The 17,111-nt window shown below is 43.7% G+C and overlaps 1 protein-coding gene across 2 annotated transcripts in view; it reads right to left on the minus strand.

Moving 5' to 3' along the window:
* LOC138513937 (V-type proton ATPase subunit S1-like) overlaps window positions 1-17,111 on the minus strand; it is a 645,312-nt gene that overhangs the window by 134,372 nt on the left and 493,829 nt on the right. For both annotated transcript variants that reach the window (XM_069629102.1, XM_069629103.1), the window contains exon 7: window positions 10,506-10,747. In XM_069629102.1, the coding sequence (XP_069485203.1) occupies window positions 10,506-10,747 (242 nt within the window). The remainder of the gene's footprint in view (window positions 1-10,505; window positions 10,748-17,111) is intronic.

Below are 17,111 nucleotides of genomic sequence, written 5' to 3' on the forward strand. Positions count from 1 at the left end.
GTGTTATCCATAGCTCAAAGCTTCGAATGTGGGCAGGAAAGCCCCTGCTGCCCCCCCTTCGGAAGTTGATGAAATGCATATCACTGCTTTAGGAAAAAAACTCCTAATCTTGCACCAAGAAACAATCCATTTGTCAAGTGCTCTATATCAACATTGGTTGCCTCGTACTCTAGACTTTGAACATGCAACACAAGTAATATAGACCAGGAAGAAGGCACACAAAAGAAAAACGTTTGTCTCTCTATTTATAAACGGTGTTTAGTCTCCACACAGCCAGTTGGTCTTAGGTTTTAGCAAACCTATTTGAGGTCAGAACTCTAAAAATGCTATTCATAGGGGGTTCTGTGGCCAGGTTTTGCACAGTGAACAGTTTCTTTAGTGGAAAAGCAAGCAGCGATAGCTTAGCCACACAGAGACATCAGCTGCATTTGTGACTGCACACATGGCTTCAAGTGGGCCAGGGCCTGCCGGGGCCCACTAATCTCCCATGGCAGCCCCGGCCACTACACGAAAAGGCTTTTTTTTCTACAGCCTGAAGCTCGCCCAAGGGGAGAGGGTCCTGATGGCTACAAAAGGCTGCCTGGCAGGGGTGCCAGTAGCCCATTGAGCCGAGGCGCGTCAAGGGGGCGTGGCCTAACAGGATGTGGCCTAACAGGCCAGCACGGCCCCTGCTGTTAGGCTGGCCACGCCCCCTCGATGAACTCGCTCAATTTGTAGTGCCACTTAAGGCACTGACAGCAGCGAACAGATTCAGTAATTGTGCCCCTAGTGTTCGCTACTAAATTTCCTTTACAAAAAACAACTGTTTGGCCATGCAATAGTCCTTTAAGGATGTTAACCCATAGTCTGCAAGTGAAAGAGCGTCAGTTTCAAAGATAATTACAAGCGAGTGTGCTGCTGGACAGTTGGTTTAAACATTAGGCTCATTACAAATATGGTGGTTTGGGAAAAAAAGTGGCGGTAACGGAGAGGTTAAAACACTATGATTGATTAGAGATATGACGTGTATTGACATATTTCTAAATTTATTATCATTATATTTTTCTCCCTACATGTTCAACATCTTTTTGGATCTATTTGGGGTATGTGTTTTGCTTTATTTCGAATTTTCGATTATATCTATATCTATGTGTATTGCGATGAATGTTTAATGTTTAATGTTTACATTATGCAGATTCTGCACTCACTTCAGTACAGCCCTGAAGATGGTCTCAGACCGAAATGCATTGGCATATGTACTATTGTGAATAATTGACCTATCGGTTTTGAGTTGCCTCGTAATATCAGAAATATAAAACCAAGGAATGTGAATTAAACATTTTTCTTGGAAAACGTTGTATCATTTGGAAATATATTTTGTTTGACATTTAATTATTCCACGCAAGAACTTTATATGATTGAGCAACCTTATTTAAGGTCAACTGAGAAGCACCAGTCTTAAGTACGGTATTTTTACCGTCCTTTTTCTTGCAATTGTATTCAGAGCGATCCGGATGCCACAGGATCACTTATAGACTGGTAGCTCCAGGTTAAAACATCACACATTTTCTCTAAATGAACTTTATTTATATAAAAAGTCCCAACCATTGTGGTGCCCACCTTCACATTGTATTTCTGTAACTTGGTCTAGGCATATCCAAGGTGGAGGCACACAACTTTTTAAGAATTTCTTTGGACTTTCTCTACAGTACCATAATCATCAAGAAATAATGTCATTTGCGGACATTGAAGACTTAACGACAAATAGGGCGGATACGCTAGGCTTCACAGCCGAAGAGGCGAACGAAATCCTAGGTCTCATTACCGACAGTGGATTCAGTGTAACAAGTAACAAGAAACAGGATCCAACTAGCCAAATTAAACAACTAGAATATCTGATAAGAAAGGAGATCAATCGTAAACTACATGCGATAACACTGGGGAGATATCATAAAAGTCAAAGAATACCGAGAGGCCTACGTCTACAATTAAGGCCCACCTTATGCAGAGAGAGTAAAGCTTTCGTAAAGAAATGGGAGGCTATACTAAATAAATGCTCTTTGGATCTGATTTTATTAACCATACAGGAACTGGTCAAAGACCTGAAAGATCTGGGAGAGGAGATCCTAGAACTTGAGAAGTCTTTAGTAGCTACACTAAATAGAGAAGAAGTAGATTCCATCTTGGAGGATATCAACAAAAAATTATCTGGGTACAAGACGGATTTAGAAGCCAAAAAAATCCGAAAATTCAAACGGGATACTTACGATTATCTAAAAGATGAAGTTTATACATGGATGGAAAAATATGGTCCTCCACTAAGGCAACCAAAACAAAACTTCACAAGTGAGACATCTAGTTCTGGAACTGATACTGAGAGAGAAACACAGAATCAAGAAGAAGAAGCTACACCAGGAACATCAAGTACAGCAGGCACAACGGAAACATTAAATAGAGAAAGGGAGCCTTTTTTAGGATCAGGAAGAAGAGAACAAGAAGGGGGAAAAGGAAGGCAAAAGCCGAATACGAGACAACAACAGAGGAGAACATAGTGATTAATTTGTCCTCCAGAAATCTAACCCTGTCTGAAATCAAAACATTACAAAAGGGACTCAGTTTTGTGCCTACATACGACAGCACCCTATTTGATTCTAAGATTGAACTATATAAATTGGTGCGAAAAATGAAACTGAAAGTCTTCTTTAGTGAATTAGAAGAAGAGAATCCTAGAAACACAGAAGATTCAGGTTTCAAAGAATTCCGAGGAAAGAGCAACTTTATCCCTCCAATAACAGTCCCCTCGGTGGACATCTTCCAGAAACAGGTCACAAGAGACCTTGAGAAAATCAAATTCAGACACTCGAGAAATCAAAACATGAAACCTCATGAGTTAGAACTCATTAAAAACTTATATGGAGACGACAAGATAACAATACGGTCTGCTGATAAAGGAGGAGGCTTAGTTCTACTCAATACCAGCGATTATGAAGAAGAATGTTATAGACAGCTTGGGGACATCAACACCTATGCGTTATTAGACACAGATCCTACAGAGGAGATTCGGAGCAATTTGGACAAACTTTTGGAAAGAGCAGAAGAATTGGAATGGATAAATCATAATACAAAGAAATTTCTGACAAATACTCATCCGAAAATACCACATTTTTATACTCTTCCGAAGATACATAAGGATACACAGAAACCCCCGGGAAGACCTATAGTAGCCGGAATTAACAGCATCCTAGAACCACTCGGTAAATACATCGATTATTTTTTGCAACCTTTGATTCAAAAAACAAGTTCCTATATTAAAGATTCTACCCATTTCCTACAATACCTAAGAACTGTTCCATTCAACAACAACAATATCTGCTTCACAATAGACGTCAAAAGCTTATATACATCGATTCCCCATGACTTGGGCAGAGAAGCGGTGGAGTGGATGCTCCTGAGGGAAGGAGAAATAGCTGCACAAAAAGAGTTCATCATGGGACTGTTGGAATTCATTAGTAACAATTCATACTTCCAATTCAAAGACGAATTTTACCTACAAGTTCGAAATAGATCATGTCCTGACAAACAACTTATGGAATCAAGATCTCATCATTTGGATCCGGTACATAGATGATATTTTTGGCATCTGGAAGAGCACAGAATCACAACTATTGGAATTTTTTGGATATATCAATAACATAGACCCGCGGATACAGTTCACATACGAATATTCACGTGAATCCATTCATTTTCTAGACGTTGAGATCACTGTCACAGAAACAGAATATCAAACTACTATCTATCGGAAAAGCACAGATAGGAACAGTCTGCTACACAGACTTAGTTTTCATCAACCGAGTCTGATCAAGAACTTACCTTACAGTCAATTGCTTCGAGTGAAAAGAATTGTGAGTAACCAGAGTGAATACGAAAGAGCTGTAAAAGAGATGGGTAAGAAATTTCTGGCCCGCGGTTATTCAACGGAGGAAGTTACATCAGCAGAAATACGCACGTTTTCACAGGATAGAGAAGAGCTACTCAAACCCAAAATACACAAACAAGATATCTGTCCTCCACTAGTGTTTGTATCGAAATATTCACGCCAAAGCAATCGGATTAAATCAATCATAAAGAAAAATTGGAACACTGTAACATGTGACAAGAGGGTAGAACACCTGTTTAAGGAACCCCCAACATTTGCTTACCAAAGAAGTTCCAATTTGAAAGATAGATTAGTCCACACTAGACCCCCACAAAAGAAGAGAAGCACAGACCGCATAGGTACATTTCCATGCCTCAACTGCAGCAACTGTGGATATATCATGAAAGGACAAACCATAAATCATCCATATACTGGAGAAAAAATTAAACTGAAATGCTATGCCACATGTGACACGGCAGGAATTATATATGGAATTAAATGTCCCTGCGGTTTATACTACGTCGGACAAACACAACGTACAGCAAAGATCAGGTGGAACGAACACAGATCTTGCATCAGGAACAAGACTGCAAGCTCTGCAGTAGCAAGACACTGGCAGAGTAAACAACACAATCTGGCACAGATCAAATTTGTAGTCCTGGAAAGAGTCCAAAGAAGAGAAAGACATGAGGATCTACAGAAAAGAATTGATCAACGAGAAACGTTCTGGATAGACAGACTAAGTTCCCTCACACCAAAGGGAATCAACGAAGAGATTAATTATATGTGTTTTCTCTAAAAAAGCTAGATTCATGGTTTCTTCGGATGGAGAAGCGCTATGAACTGATATTCAGACACAACTGAGGACACATGGCAAATATGTGATTGAGCTTGATGACGGATTTTTGTTTTCTGTATTTACATAAACATGCACTAATTACACATTATCAAATGAATATATAAAAATACGTGTATGGGTCACAGGATCCACTCCATATAACCAGGTTCTAACCTAATTGAATACTTAAATGTGTTGACATTTACAGAACAGGTGCATGGTTATAGAATAAAGTCACGTGTATTGTTTCACTAATTGCTTAGACTTTCTCCTCCCCATTCCACACTAGTTAATTCCACCATTAGTAACATACCACATACACACACCTTGTAGCCATGGGAACGTTCCCGCCCCCCTGCGTCTACGTAGGGCGGTGGGTCCCGAGGCGTACAGGCGTATGTGCTGCTGCCCGACGCCCCGCCTAGGTTCCCATGACTACCCTTAAAAGCATTATTGGCCGCGCGCAGTTCACTTTCGCCTTCACAGCGAGCGCGATCGGTCCTGCGCGCGAAACATACGTGAGCAGGTAAGAACCTCTCCGGCTCAAATAGTTATATTCTTGGATATAGCGATAGTAATAGTAATACTGATTACCCCTCTGATAATTAACAGGAATCTTGGAGACGTTCTACGAACGCATTTCACATGAGAGGACAACTCACAATTAGCAGGTACAGGGCACAGGATACTAAGAGGTTAAAACACTATGATTGATTAGAGCTATGACGTGTATTGACATATTTCTAAATTTATTATCATTATATTTTTCTCCCTACATGTTCAACATCTTTTTGGATCTATTTGGGGTATGTGTTTTGCTTTATTTCGAATTTTCGATTATATCTATATCTATGTGTATTGCGATGAATGTTTAATGTTTAATGTTTACATTATGCAGATTCTGCACTCACTTCAGTACAGCCCTGAAGATGGTCTCAGACCGAAATGCATTGGCATATGTACTATTGTGAATAATTGACCTATCGGTTTTGAGTTGCCTCGTAATATCAGAAATATAAAACCAAGGAATGTGAATTAAACATTTTTCTTGGAAAACGTTGTATCATTTGGAAATACATTTTGTTTGACATTTAATTATTCCACGCAAGAACTTTATATGATTGAGCAACCTTATTTAAGGTCAACTGAGAAGCACCAGTCTTAAGTACGGTATTTTTACCGTCCTTTTTCTTGCAATTGTATTCAGAGCGATCCGGATGCCACAGGATCACTTATAGACTGGTAGCTCCAGGTTAAAACATCACACATTTTCTCTAAATGAACTTTATTTATATAAAAAGTCCCAACCATTGTGGTGCCCACCTTCACATTGTATTTCGGTAACGGAATTACCGCCACTTTTTCGCTCCGCCATACTACGAGTTTGGCCCTGGAGTGGTGGATTTTCCTCCAGCAACATGCTGGAAGTAAATCCTCCCACTTTCTGCCAAAAAATCATAAAAATCAGGGGAATTACCAAAGCAGTAATTCCGACGAAATTCCCAATGGAGTCCTATGAGCTCCAAATTAATGTGGACTAATACCATTACCACCACTTGTAATCTGGCGGTAAATCCACCGGGCCAAGTGGCAGTGACGTTCATTCTGTTGGGCAGTATTCTGGTGGATTTACCATCGGAATACCACCAAACTCGTAATGAGAACCAAACTCTTCATGTACGTTTTGTAACATATTCTATTAAGTTTGCAATGAGCTTCTGAAAATGTACACGATGACTTGATTTTGTCCTTGCTTAGATCAACTGCATATTAATGTCCCCTTTTGGACTATCTAACCTGGTCAGTCCTTCTCTCTTGGACATAGACTCTTGCTCTCTTAGTGCTTGGTGCATCACTTTGTGGGGTGACATGATTGTAACTGCCAAGAAACTGTTTACTTGGGTTCTCTCAAAACATCTTAGTATTGTAAAGTCTTAGAACCACAATTTTCAATAAACACTTGTTCACTTTCTTTCTTTCACAGCATCTCTTGTGCTAAGTGGTTGACTTCGGTTCTCTTGACTGGTTCTGTGGGAAGGGTCAGAGCTCAGTTAGTAAACCGGCCTCTGCATAAAGTCTCCACATACAGATGCCTAAGACCTGTTAGGCTAAGGAAATCCTGCCAAAGGTGGGGGAAGGGTGTAGTCAGGTGAGTGATAGCCCGTGACAAGGGTCTAACCAACCCCAAGTCCCAAGAGCGGCTGGAAAGTAGCTTAATGCCTCGCCTCATAAAATGAAGGGCCAGTGACAGAAGCCAGTGGGAGGACTGAGAAGGAGATTGTTTGGAGATGGCTGGTGAAGTGCAGAAGGAGCGAGGGAAGGAGACAGAGGCTGTATGAGAGACCCAGGAAGCTCGGGTAATAAGGTAATATAGGAGGCTGTAGGAGTGTCCTAGGTGGCTGAGGAGAGCAAGGCCCAAGAAAAGAGACAGAGAGAGAGAGAGAGAGAGCCCTCATTGGCTGGAGTTAGAAGTATCCAGGGCTATGAAAGAGAGAAGTTTCTAAGGTAGCTCTTGTTATAAAGGTCTCTAGGGAGGAGGTAGAAAGAGAAGTTAAGGAGGAGGTGGTGAGTGGAACCACTGAAGAAGGGGTAAATAAGGCAGTACTTGATGCAAAAGTGCCCAAGGAGGGGCACCCAAAATTAAGGTGGGGATCAGCAAAGAGACGATTAAGGCGAAGGGTGATCACAATGGAGAGGTAAAGTAGAGAATCACCAGGAGTTGGAGAGAGGAGGAGAAAATGAAGATCAGGGGAAGAATAGAAGAACAGGAGGAGGATAAGAAGGCTGAGAAGGGTAGAGGGCAATGCACCAAGGATGTACAGAAGAAACAGAACACAAAAGATACAGAGAAATAAAGAAAAATGAAGTGTTAGCTGGTGGCGGGATGTTGAGGAGGTGAGAAGGGTTGGGTTGGAAGGCTGTAGAATAAGGGCCCCGGGAAAAGGAGGTGGTGTGAGGCCAAAAGAGGCCCATGTGAAGACCTTGGGGTGGCCTATCTACCTACGGCTTTGGGCCTTAATTGAAGTCCAGCTCCCAGGTGACACCAATTACAGAATGAACCACCCGTTTCCAGTACATACTTGAGACCTAGGAGGAGGTCTCCCCACCATACGCAAGCTGAACAAGAAAATTGTGAGGGAGATTATCAGAGAAAGAAACGTTGCACTGGACTGAAATGACAAAAGTGTGAGAAGCTTTTCTTTTCCGAAAAACCTTCTGTTTTGGACACTGAGCATATACACCCAGTATTTGGGTTTGTTATCTAAACCTACCAGGACGGGCCTGGGGCCTGCCCTAACAAGAAAAATATAATGTATGAAAGAACATGTGCTTTAGCTTTCGGTTTTTGCAACCTTCCCCAGATACCGTTCTGTTTACTTGTATGCACAACCAGATCACAATTGATTATTTTTGTGGACACTCTTGACCTTAAGAGAATTGCTTTATTTTGATTTATTAACCCTAGTAAAGGCCAGTTGGGAAACATATTCACATCTGACTAATGCCTGATACTTGGATGCTTTATGAAACTTCCAATTGAATAGGTGGACATGTACAAAGTAATTTCACAATGTGGCAACTGCTCAGTTGGAAAACACATTCTTCATTGTACTTGCAGAGATTATTTACCCGCCCAACAGGATGCATGCATTAGAGCAAGATGGAGATCTGTAGCCAAATCCTGATCTACGCTACCTCTTGAAGCCACACTCCCATGCACCAACCTGATTAAGGGGTGCTTTCTCTGGGGCTGCAGAGTATTAGCAAGCTTAGCTGAAGATTAACAAGTTCAAAAGACGATCACACATCTTCAGTTGCTTTTGATGCTACACTATGTATTGAGTGTTAGGTATTTGGGGAAGAACTGCTGTAGAAATATTGGTCAGGCTCTTGTGTTATTTTCCCCCACAAAAACAGAACAAACTGAGAAAACCCAAGTTGCAACGATAGGTTAGCCACCTAGAAAGGAACTGTGGGATGACTCACAAAAAGAAAATGTAATGGAAAAAGCTGAACCAAGTTATTGCCAACACAACCCTTTGATCAGAAAACTATTAAGTTCATAAATTGGATGTCTTTAGGTATCAGGTTCTCTGCCAAAGAATTGTGCATGTTTGTTTTCGTTTACAACATGTGGCCTTCACACAGGTTCTTCAACGTCCACAGTAAGTGCAAAAACTGTCCAGAGATGCAGTGGATATAATATGTTTCTCCTACAAAACAGACCTCCAAGAATTGATCCTGTTGATTGTTAGATGGGTACGAATGTCCTGCAGTGTGCAATGCTGGGTCTCTTAGGTTGATTTGTCTTTATATCTGGCACATTAGGCAAGGTGAAGGTAACCCCAACCAGATGGACCATACTCCTGTGGGAATTTCACTGACAGATTCACAAGGCACTTATCGAACCTCCTTATTTGGGATGGTGGCTAACTGTGTCCTAGACACTGTGTGAGACCCTCCACAACCGCCGAGAGCACTATCTATATCAGCAAAATACAGAATCTCCGAATCCAACTTGCATCACCATTCCTACCCTTCTCTTGCAGACATACTCCCTACAGTATAAACAGTACGGAATTCATATCTCTGCTGTTGAAGATCAGAGCACAGTCCTGTCTTGCCTCTCACAGTGCCAAGCTTTGCCAACATGCTAAGGCAGGTCATGCAGAGGTTTCATGCAGAAGCCCACCTAGACACAGCAATGCAAAAATAAATCAAAGTAATTAAAACATTTCTCAAGCTAAACAGAGCACAGTTTCCACTGGTACTTTGTCATGGTGGGTAGTCAATGTTATAGTTGAGAATTTATGGCAGAGGAATCCAGAACTTGTAAAGAGCATCCACATTCATTAGTCCAAGATAGGCATGGCTCAGAACTCTGCGTACACCTTAATGGCACTTACACTGACCAGAACAATGTGGTAGCTCTCAGAGCAGAGTGCCAGTTACACCTGAGACAGTGGGCACCTGGAAGTACTATGGAGATAAGGTAAAACCACGCCACAAAGTAAGGAAACCCATCAAGAGAACAGTGTGACTCCATCAAGGAGGCTGGCACACTATTCACACGCCTTATGGAAGTCAATAAACAGGGCATGTGTGCGCTTCTAATTAAGACTGTACAGATTCCATGAGATGGACAGTGCATTGCAAATCAATATGCTTCTTTCACAACGTAATTTAGCTTATTTAACCACAGAACAACCGGCAACACTTGAAGCTCCAGCAAATCACCAGCAGACAATCGCGGCTATCACATCATATAGCAAAGGAAAAGCACTGGCTGGTGGTTGATGTCTAGCAGGGCTTCAAAAAGTGGCTAACTGTTACTTATGGAGCTACTGATGAAAGCCCATACTCAAGCCAACCCTACCAAAACAATGCTGCATGGACTCATAGTGCTCTTACTTAATAGACTTACAAATGCCTGAAAAGGACGCAGATGATTGCCAATCTCACCACTCCACCTCTTTAACCATTATAATGTCAAGAGAACTCCAAAAATCCTAGTAAATAGATTCAGCTTTGTGAGTCCCTTACTGGTGAATGAAAACCAGACAAGGTTGGTCCTTGGTCTTGCGCCATAAAAAGACTTTGCATGGCCATCCATCTTTCTGACATGGCGGTGAGGTATCCAAGGCTGCCATTTTACTATACATGAACACAGCCTGTAACCAGAGCACAGCAACATAGGCTACTGATCTAGTAAGGTAATCGAGCTGATATAAGGTCCATTTATAAATTAGAATATTGCGATATAATACTTACGTTGTGTTGAATTCGGAACACTTCGATGAACTTGTATCCACAACATGTGACACAAATGTTTGATGTGTCAAATCCAGTTGAACTGATTCGTTGACTGTGAGAGTTAAATTCGTGGCATAAAAGATTATGCATGTTTCTGTTCCATTTGTCACATTTAGCGGAGGATATGGAACCGTCTGTATCCTGTCAGTTGACAATAATCGACGTCTTGTCTCTGATGTCATACCAGCAGTCCTGTGAATCTGAAACAAAATTAAACACAAACTCTTCATTTTTCAGAAATACGCCACAGCGTGCTATTATATGAGATTACAATCCAGTCCATGCATGGATTAAGGTGGCCTCGGGTTAGCCTTTCTATGACGTACCAGTCTTACAAGGTAGACATACAAGTGATTCTAAAGATGTCACTTAAAGGTAGTGTCAGATCTAATTCTCTGAAAATATTTGAAGGAACACATTTGTGGGGGAGCGTCAGACTGCACTAGAGAAAATAAATCTACATTAGGCACCTGGAGATAAAGGGTTCATATCCCATTCATAAAGTCATAGGTCAAAAAAGACAATGTTCAGTGAATGAGTTTGATCTGAAACCACCACATGCTTTAGAAGCATGTGCCGTGAAGGACTTCCTGCCCATAACTAAGGACGGAAAGTCCCAGGGCTTTCTCTACTAGAAGCCATGGATGAGTGCTCTGCTCATCTCAAGTAGTGGCAGTTGTAGTAGTAAAACGCTGCATTTTAACATAATTAGTCATAAAAGGACAGACCAATAAGAACATCAAATATCACAATAAGAAAATAGATTTAAAAAGCAAATCTAAAAATCATCGTCCCCAGTAAAACTATTCAATCCATGAAGAGCCAGTTATTAAATACAATAGCACCTTTGTTTGTTGGGGGACATTAATATACTTTATAAACATTGTCCATCTTGGCCAGGCTCTTCTTCAAAAAATGTGATGCTGCAATAATCCCTTTAGGGCATCTACAGTGGCCTTACCTGAACTCTCCATCTGCCATTTTGAGCTGAGCCAAGGACACTGTCCTCGAGTTCTGGCTGTCCCACCCTCCTCGTCTTGTTTCTGCTGCTGACCCATTCTTAGAGTCTAAGAGTAAGGTTTTGTATTTTGGAATGCGTAGGGGCTCCCATGAGGAGCCGATATTCTCCATCTCTTCTCGATCAAGACACCTCACAACAGGGCCGACGCAATGTAGACATCATTATTCAGGTTACCCATCAAATGTGGTCAGACCATTGTCAAGAGGGTTGTTCTGTTCCGACCTAAGAATCCAGCAGAAAAATCCTGGCCACGCCCACCATTTTGGCCCAGCACTACTCGCCCTGATTATCCACATGGAGCAGATTTAGGTATGGGAATCCATGCTGATCCTTGGGTTCCATGCCTTAGTCCTTGCATGCAGATAATCGGAATTGATTTCCAATGTGTGTGTACCCAGCGGAGATCAGCAACGGACCCTACATGAAGAAATGTAGCGACCATGATTACAATAGATTGTGCATGCTTTTTCTAGGTAGTGAATCGAGCCTGGCCACCACCATCAGAATGCTGATACTGTGGCCATGCATTTGAATTCTCAGGATAAAGCTGGTAAGTGTATGGAGTGAATATGTTCTGCAATGGCGACTCCTTTGCAGAACAATGTTTAAAGATCATTTTCACACATCAGCACAAATCTGCACCCCCCTTAAAATGAGGAGGTAATAGTTTAACCTGAAAATATTAATAGAATCTATATAGTGCACAATATTCCCTCTGGACGTCTAGGTGCTTTACATAGTTTCAGAGAGACTTCAGATAAAGCAGCAGATGTAATAGTCATGCAATCATTTACTGAAGCATAAAAGGCTCTGTTGGGTCTTCCAGGATTCTCAGCTGGGACCTAAACGTTAGCCATTTCTCTGCAGTAGGTTCACAAACAGGCTGAGCTATCGTTCTTGTATTCACTCCCGATGAATCCCTCTGCGTAGTCTCTCTTTCCACATCCTTACATGGTGCCCTCTTATGCAGGGATTGGTCCTGGACCCATAGAGTGCCTGGGTCGGGTCACTACTATCGCGGCTCATTTTGCAGTTCTGCCATTGCCACTTCCACCACCCTCACCATGATGCTGCTACACTAAGGCAAGCCCGAGCAAATGTAGCCTGGACGTGAGGGAAAGTGTGCAGTGGCCCGCCCCTCACATGTACTGGGCTTACTTTTACAGACATTGGGCCTCAGTACGAGTTAGCCGGTCCGGATTTAACGGTGCCGATAAAACCGTACCAGCACCGTATTCCGGACCGGTTAACTCCGAGTTATGTGGACGTGTGGTGTCACACATGCCAGGTCTGACCTGGCAGGCGTAACGCCACCGGCCGCACACGGACGTGGAAACACTGGCACCAATACCGCATGGTGCCGGTGTTTTCACTGACCCCATTTCCATGGACTCCTATGGGACTCAACAGGAATGGGGAGTAACGGAATACTGGCTCCGAAATTACCGGACCACTGGGGCTGTAATGCCCCAGTGATTCCGGAAAGTCCGGAGCCAGTAAATCCCCACGAGTCTAGCAGCAGCTTGTCGGTTTCAGCGGCACGGTTACCGCTGGGCTCATAATGAGGCCCAATTAAACTAATCTAGATCTCAAGTCTTCCCATCCTAAGTTTACCATCCCTTTTCTCTCCCCTCCTTCCATTGGTCAAGGCCCGTGGGTCACCCATGGGACTTACTTCCTTCTGTTCACTTTCAATCCAGTTTTCAGCATAGAGAAGAGAGAAAGTATATGGTGGTACACCCTTCCCACCCCCATACACTCGCATAGTTACTGGAATTACTTTTGGGGGATTTTTTAATAAAATAAGCCTTCATCCTTCCCATTGAAAAGATCACCCCTCCCTGAACCCGTAAAGTCTTTCCTCCTTCCCCCGCTCAGCTCCAGATCAGTGTGCGCAGAGAGGAGAGAGGTCATGTGCAGCAGCCGGATCTACTCCATGTACTGGGATTACTTTTGGCAGGATTTTATAAATTAGCGAATCAGTCTCCAAAGCCGTCCCATCTTCCCTGCAGCATCCCTTATTTCCTTCCTGCCTCACATTGGTCATGACCCGTGGGTCATGTGACCTGAGCAGGTCAGCCCTGTAGAGCAAAGGGTGACACCGGTTCACCGGAGCACCCATGCCCTGCTCCCCAGCCCCAGCAATCTGCCCAAACAATGACAAAAATAACTCCAACCTCGACCACTCTCAAATCGGACAAAAACTCAAACCAAATAACCAACCATTCGACAGAGCATAAGACATCATGAAAAAAAGCCACAAAGGAAGGCTGCAGAGACTGACCACATACCCAGACCCAGACGAAAGCCCCAAGTGACTCTCCCGCTCCTACGTACCGGACGAACATATCCAGACCGGCAGACGCATCTAGATAGACGTTGGCCTGCGTCGCATCTGGATAGGATCGATTGAAGGATAACATGCCCATGCCCAGAAAAACGTGAATGCTAACATGTGCCACACCTAGAATTGTGAACACCGGCCTGCGTGGCGCTCAGATGGAGTTGTGAATGTTAGCATGCCCACACCTGGATGGGTCCCTAGATACTAGCCTGCGCCACATCTGGATGGGGATGTGAGGGTTGGCATGACCACACCTGGATGGAGTCCTAATCATTGGCCTGCGCCGCGTATAGGTGGGAATATGAGGGCCAACAGGTTTCACACTCAGACAGAACTACGAATGTTAGCATAACATTCGGTAAAGGTCAGGTAACCCACTAACCAATATAAGCTCAAACTCTGCATACTTATCTCACTCAAAAAACTCACAACCATCTCTTACACATCAAGCCGAAAGCACTTCACAACACTGCAACAACACATAAGCCGGAACAACAGCACACGCGGACTGACTCCGATCCGATAGCCGCACCAAAGCTCAGCACCCGGTGTATACTGAGTTGAAGCTGCCAACAGAACACCACTCCTCTCACTATCCTACTCCCTTCTTCACCTTACTAACCCATCCCACCTTTATCGCTTACAGATCCGCCTGAGCGCCTGGGGACCAATTCCGTTGGTGATGGTGCACGGTACAAATACCTTTAACACTGAACATTTAACATCACTCAGGTCTGGGGTCATAGAGACTTTCTTTGATTCTGCTCCATGCCATCGTACTAGGACTGTTTTCCCTACTATTCTTCGCTTAACTTGTATCCCTAATCTGCACAAGTATCCCGGGGAATTGTCCAGTTTACTGTGAAGTGCTTTGTCATTGCCCTTTGGTGATTGTCCCTTCCTGGTATATCACATAAATAGTTTGCCCTGATGCGATTCTGCTTACAGGTATCTCACAAATACTGTCAGCCCAGCTGTGATTTTGTTGCCGGATGCTCACATAAATTGCTGGCCTTGCTCTGATTTTCTACCGAGAGCCCACATACATCATTTGCTCAACTGTTGTTTTTATCCCAGTTATCCCACATTGATAGCTTGCCCCACTGGCCTTGGCCTCTTGAGGCACTACTTATGTGTCTGCCCTGCTGAGATCTGCTATGCAGTATCCAACATCTGTCGTTTCCCCTACTGTTCATCTGCTCCATGATATCCCACATTACCTGTTTTTCCAACGTGGTGCTATATAGCTTTCACCCCCACTGTAGGGCGGGTGGGGGTTCAGAAATGACCTTTAACGGTCCCCAACCCGAGCCCAGGTAGGCCTGAGCAAGCCATGTCTGCCCCTCACAGCAGCAGTGAAAGCCATTTGCACCTCAATGTTTAACCTAGGTGCAAATGGTTTATTTTTTTACACCAGAGATTGCTGCGCAAGCAACAGTAATCTCCGGAGGAAAAAATAAAAAGAAACAAAGATGGTCGCTGCCATAGGGAAAAGGGACTAAGTCCCTTTTCTATTTCTGTGGAGGCGGCTGGGAGCGGAAGGAGCGGGGGTAGCAGAGCACAAAGCTTCAGTCCAGCAGGTAAGTGGGGATGGAGGGAGGAGGTGGGGAAGAGGTTGGGGTTGTTTTGGGGAGGTCAAGGGGGAGGCAACAGGGAGAGGCTACCTTTTACCTGTTCACATTTTTTTTTTAAATGGCGCCACCCGGGGAATGAAATTGGGTGTCTGGAGTAGCAGGTGGGGAATGTGTATTCTCGCTCGCTGTTCCAGCCACCTGATTAGCTACACTTCCCCGGGTGAGAATATTGCAATTGTGCCCGGTATCCCAATTTAGGATGTTGTTAAAATGGATCTTATTGCTTTGGGTCTTGCCTAATGTTGGGATACAAGAATCCCTCTGCAACCATCTCAACAGTGATCTTTGACAGACCCTTGGTGTAACAAGCTATTTCTAAACTGTCTAATCACTATAAGGCTTGTTCACTAAACACGGTCAGTATGAGAATAACCCACCAAAGGAAACCAAGAACCAATCAATGTTTTCTGAGCCCAGCAACATTCCATAACACCTCCACCAAAGATTGAACAGTAAACAACTTTGCTTCTGCATTAGGTACAGTTAAGGACTCACTCATCACATCTCCTTAGAATGGAAATTGGCCAATCATCACAAAATGAGGACAATTCTTTCTCCAAGGTCAAACTACAGTGATTCAGCACTAGCTGTCAACTGGTTTTGCTGAAAACAATCAGCATCTGACCCAGTCATACATTTGCATTTTAGGTAGAATCTTGCTGTTCGACTCCCTTCATGCAGCTACTACCTTTGTTGGAATCCTTAAGGAGCTTGTTGTTTGTGCACAATTGAATTCCGTGAGCAGCCACAGGTGTGGAGTTGAGCACCGCTGGTGTCTTGGGGCAGAAGCCCATTAAACCTTGGAATCCGTTCTACCTGAGTCCATGCCCCCTGCTGTTATGACGGGCAGGCCACACCCGGATCAGCAATGCCTGTGAACAGCCAAGGGCAGAGTGTTGGGTGCTGCTGGTGTCTTGGTGAAGAACCCTTTCAATCTTGAATTCCGTTCTACCTGAGGCCACGCCCCCTGCTGTTATGACAGGCAGGTCGCACCAGGAGCAGCGAAGCCCGCGAGCAGCCAAGGACGCGTATTGGGCTCTGCTGGTGATGGCGCAAAAGGCGTTGAGTAGAATCTGCAAGGACTCAAGTAGGCCCATTTCTGGGCCACAATTTTATAAAACCCTTTTCTCAAGTGTCACACTTTATGTTCTGCTTCGGTGGGATCCTCTGTGGGATATTCTTCGGCCTTGTTGGAAAACTTGAATTTCAAGAGTCACTACTGGTTACAGGGCTCATAGCAAGAGGGGCAGTTTGCGTGCGGACCGACAGGGGGGGTGATGGACTATGGGGGCCTCTCGAGCAGTCGTGCGTGCCTTGCCCTGATGGCTTGTATTGATCCTTGACTGTAACTCCACTGCCCTCATGCTTGGTTACCCTTTAGCTCAACTTGAGCTGAGGAAACTGTTGAACTGTGATCTTGTGTTCTTTGGTACTGCTGCACTTGTCTTTGGTGCTCGCCCCAGTGCAGGGGGCTCATCCACATCGGTGTGGTCTATTGGGATAGCTGTCGCCCATTAATACAAATAGGCCAAGAGGCCCGGGTCAGGCCGCATTGAATGATTGCA

This window comes from Ambystoma mexicanum, chromosome 12 (genome assembly GCF_040938575.1).
Source record: "Ambystoma mexicanum isolate Mex_15411 chromosome 12, UKY_AmexF1_1, whole genome shotgun sequence".
NCBI lineage: Eukaryota > Metazoa > Chordata > Amphibia > Caudata > Ambystomatidae > Ambystoma > Ambystoma mexicanum.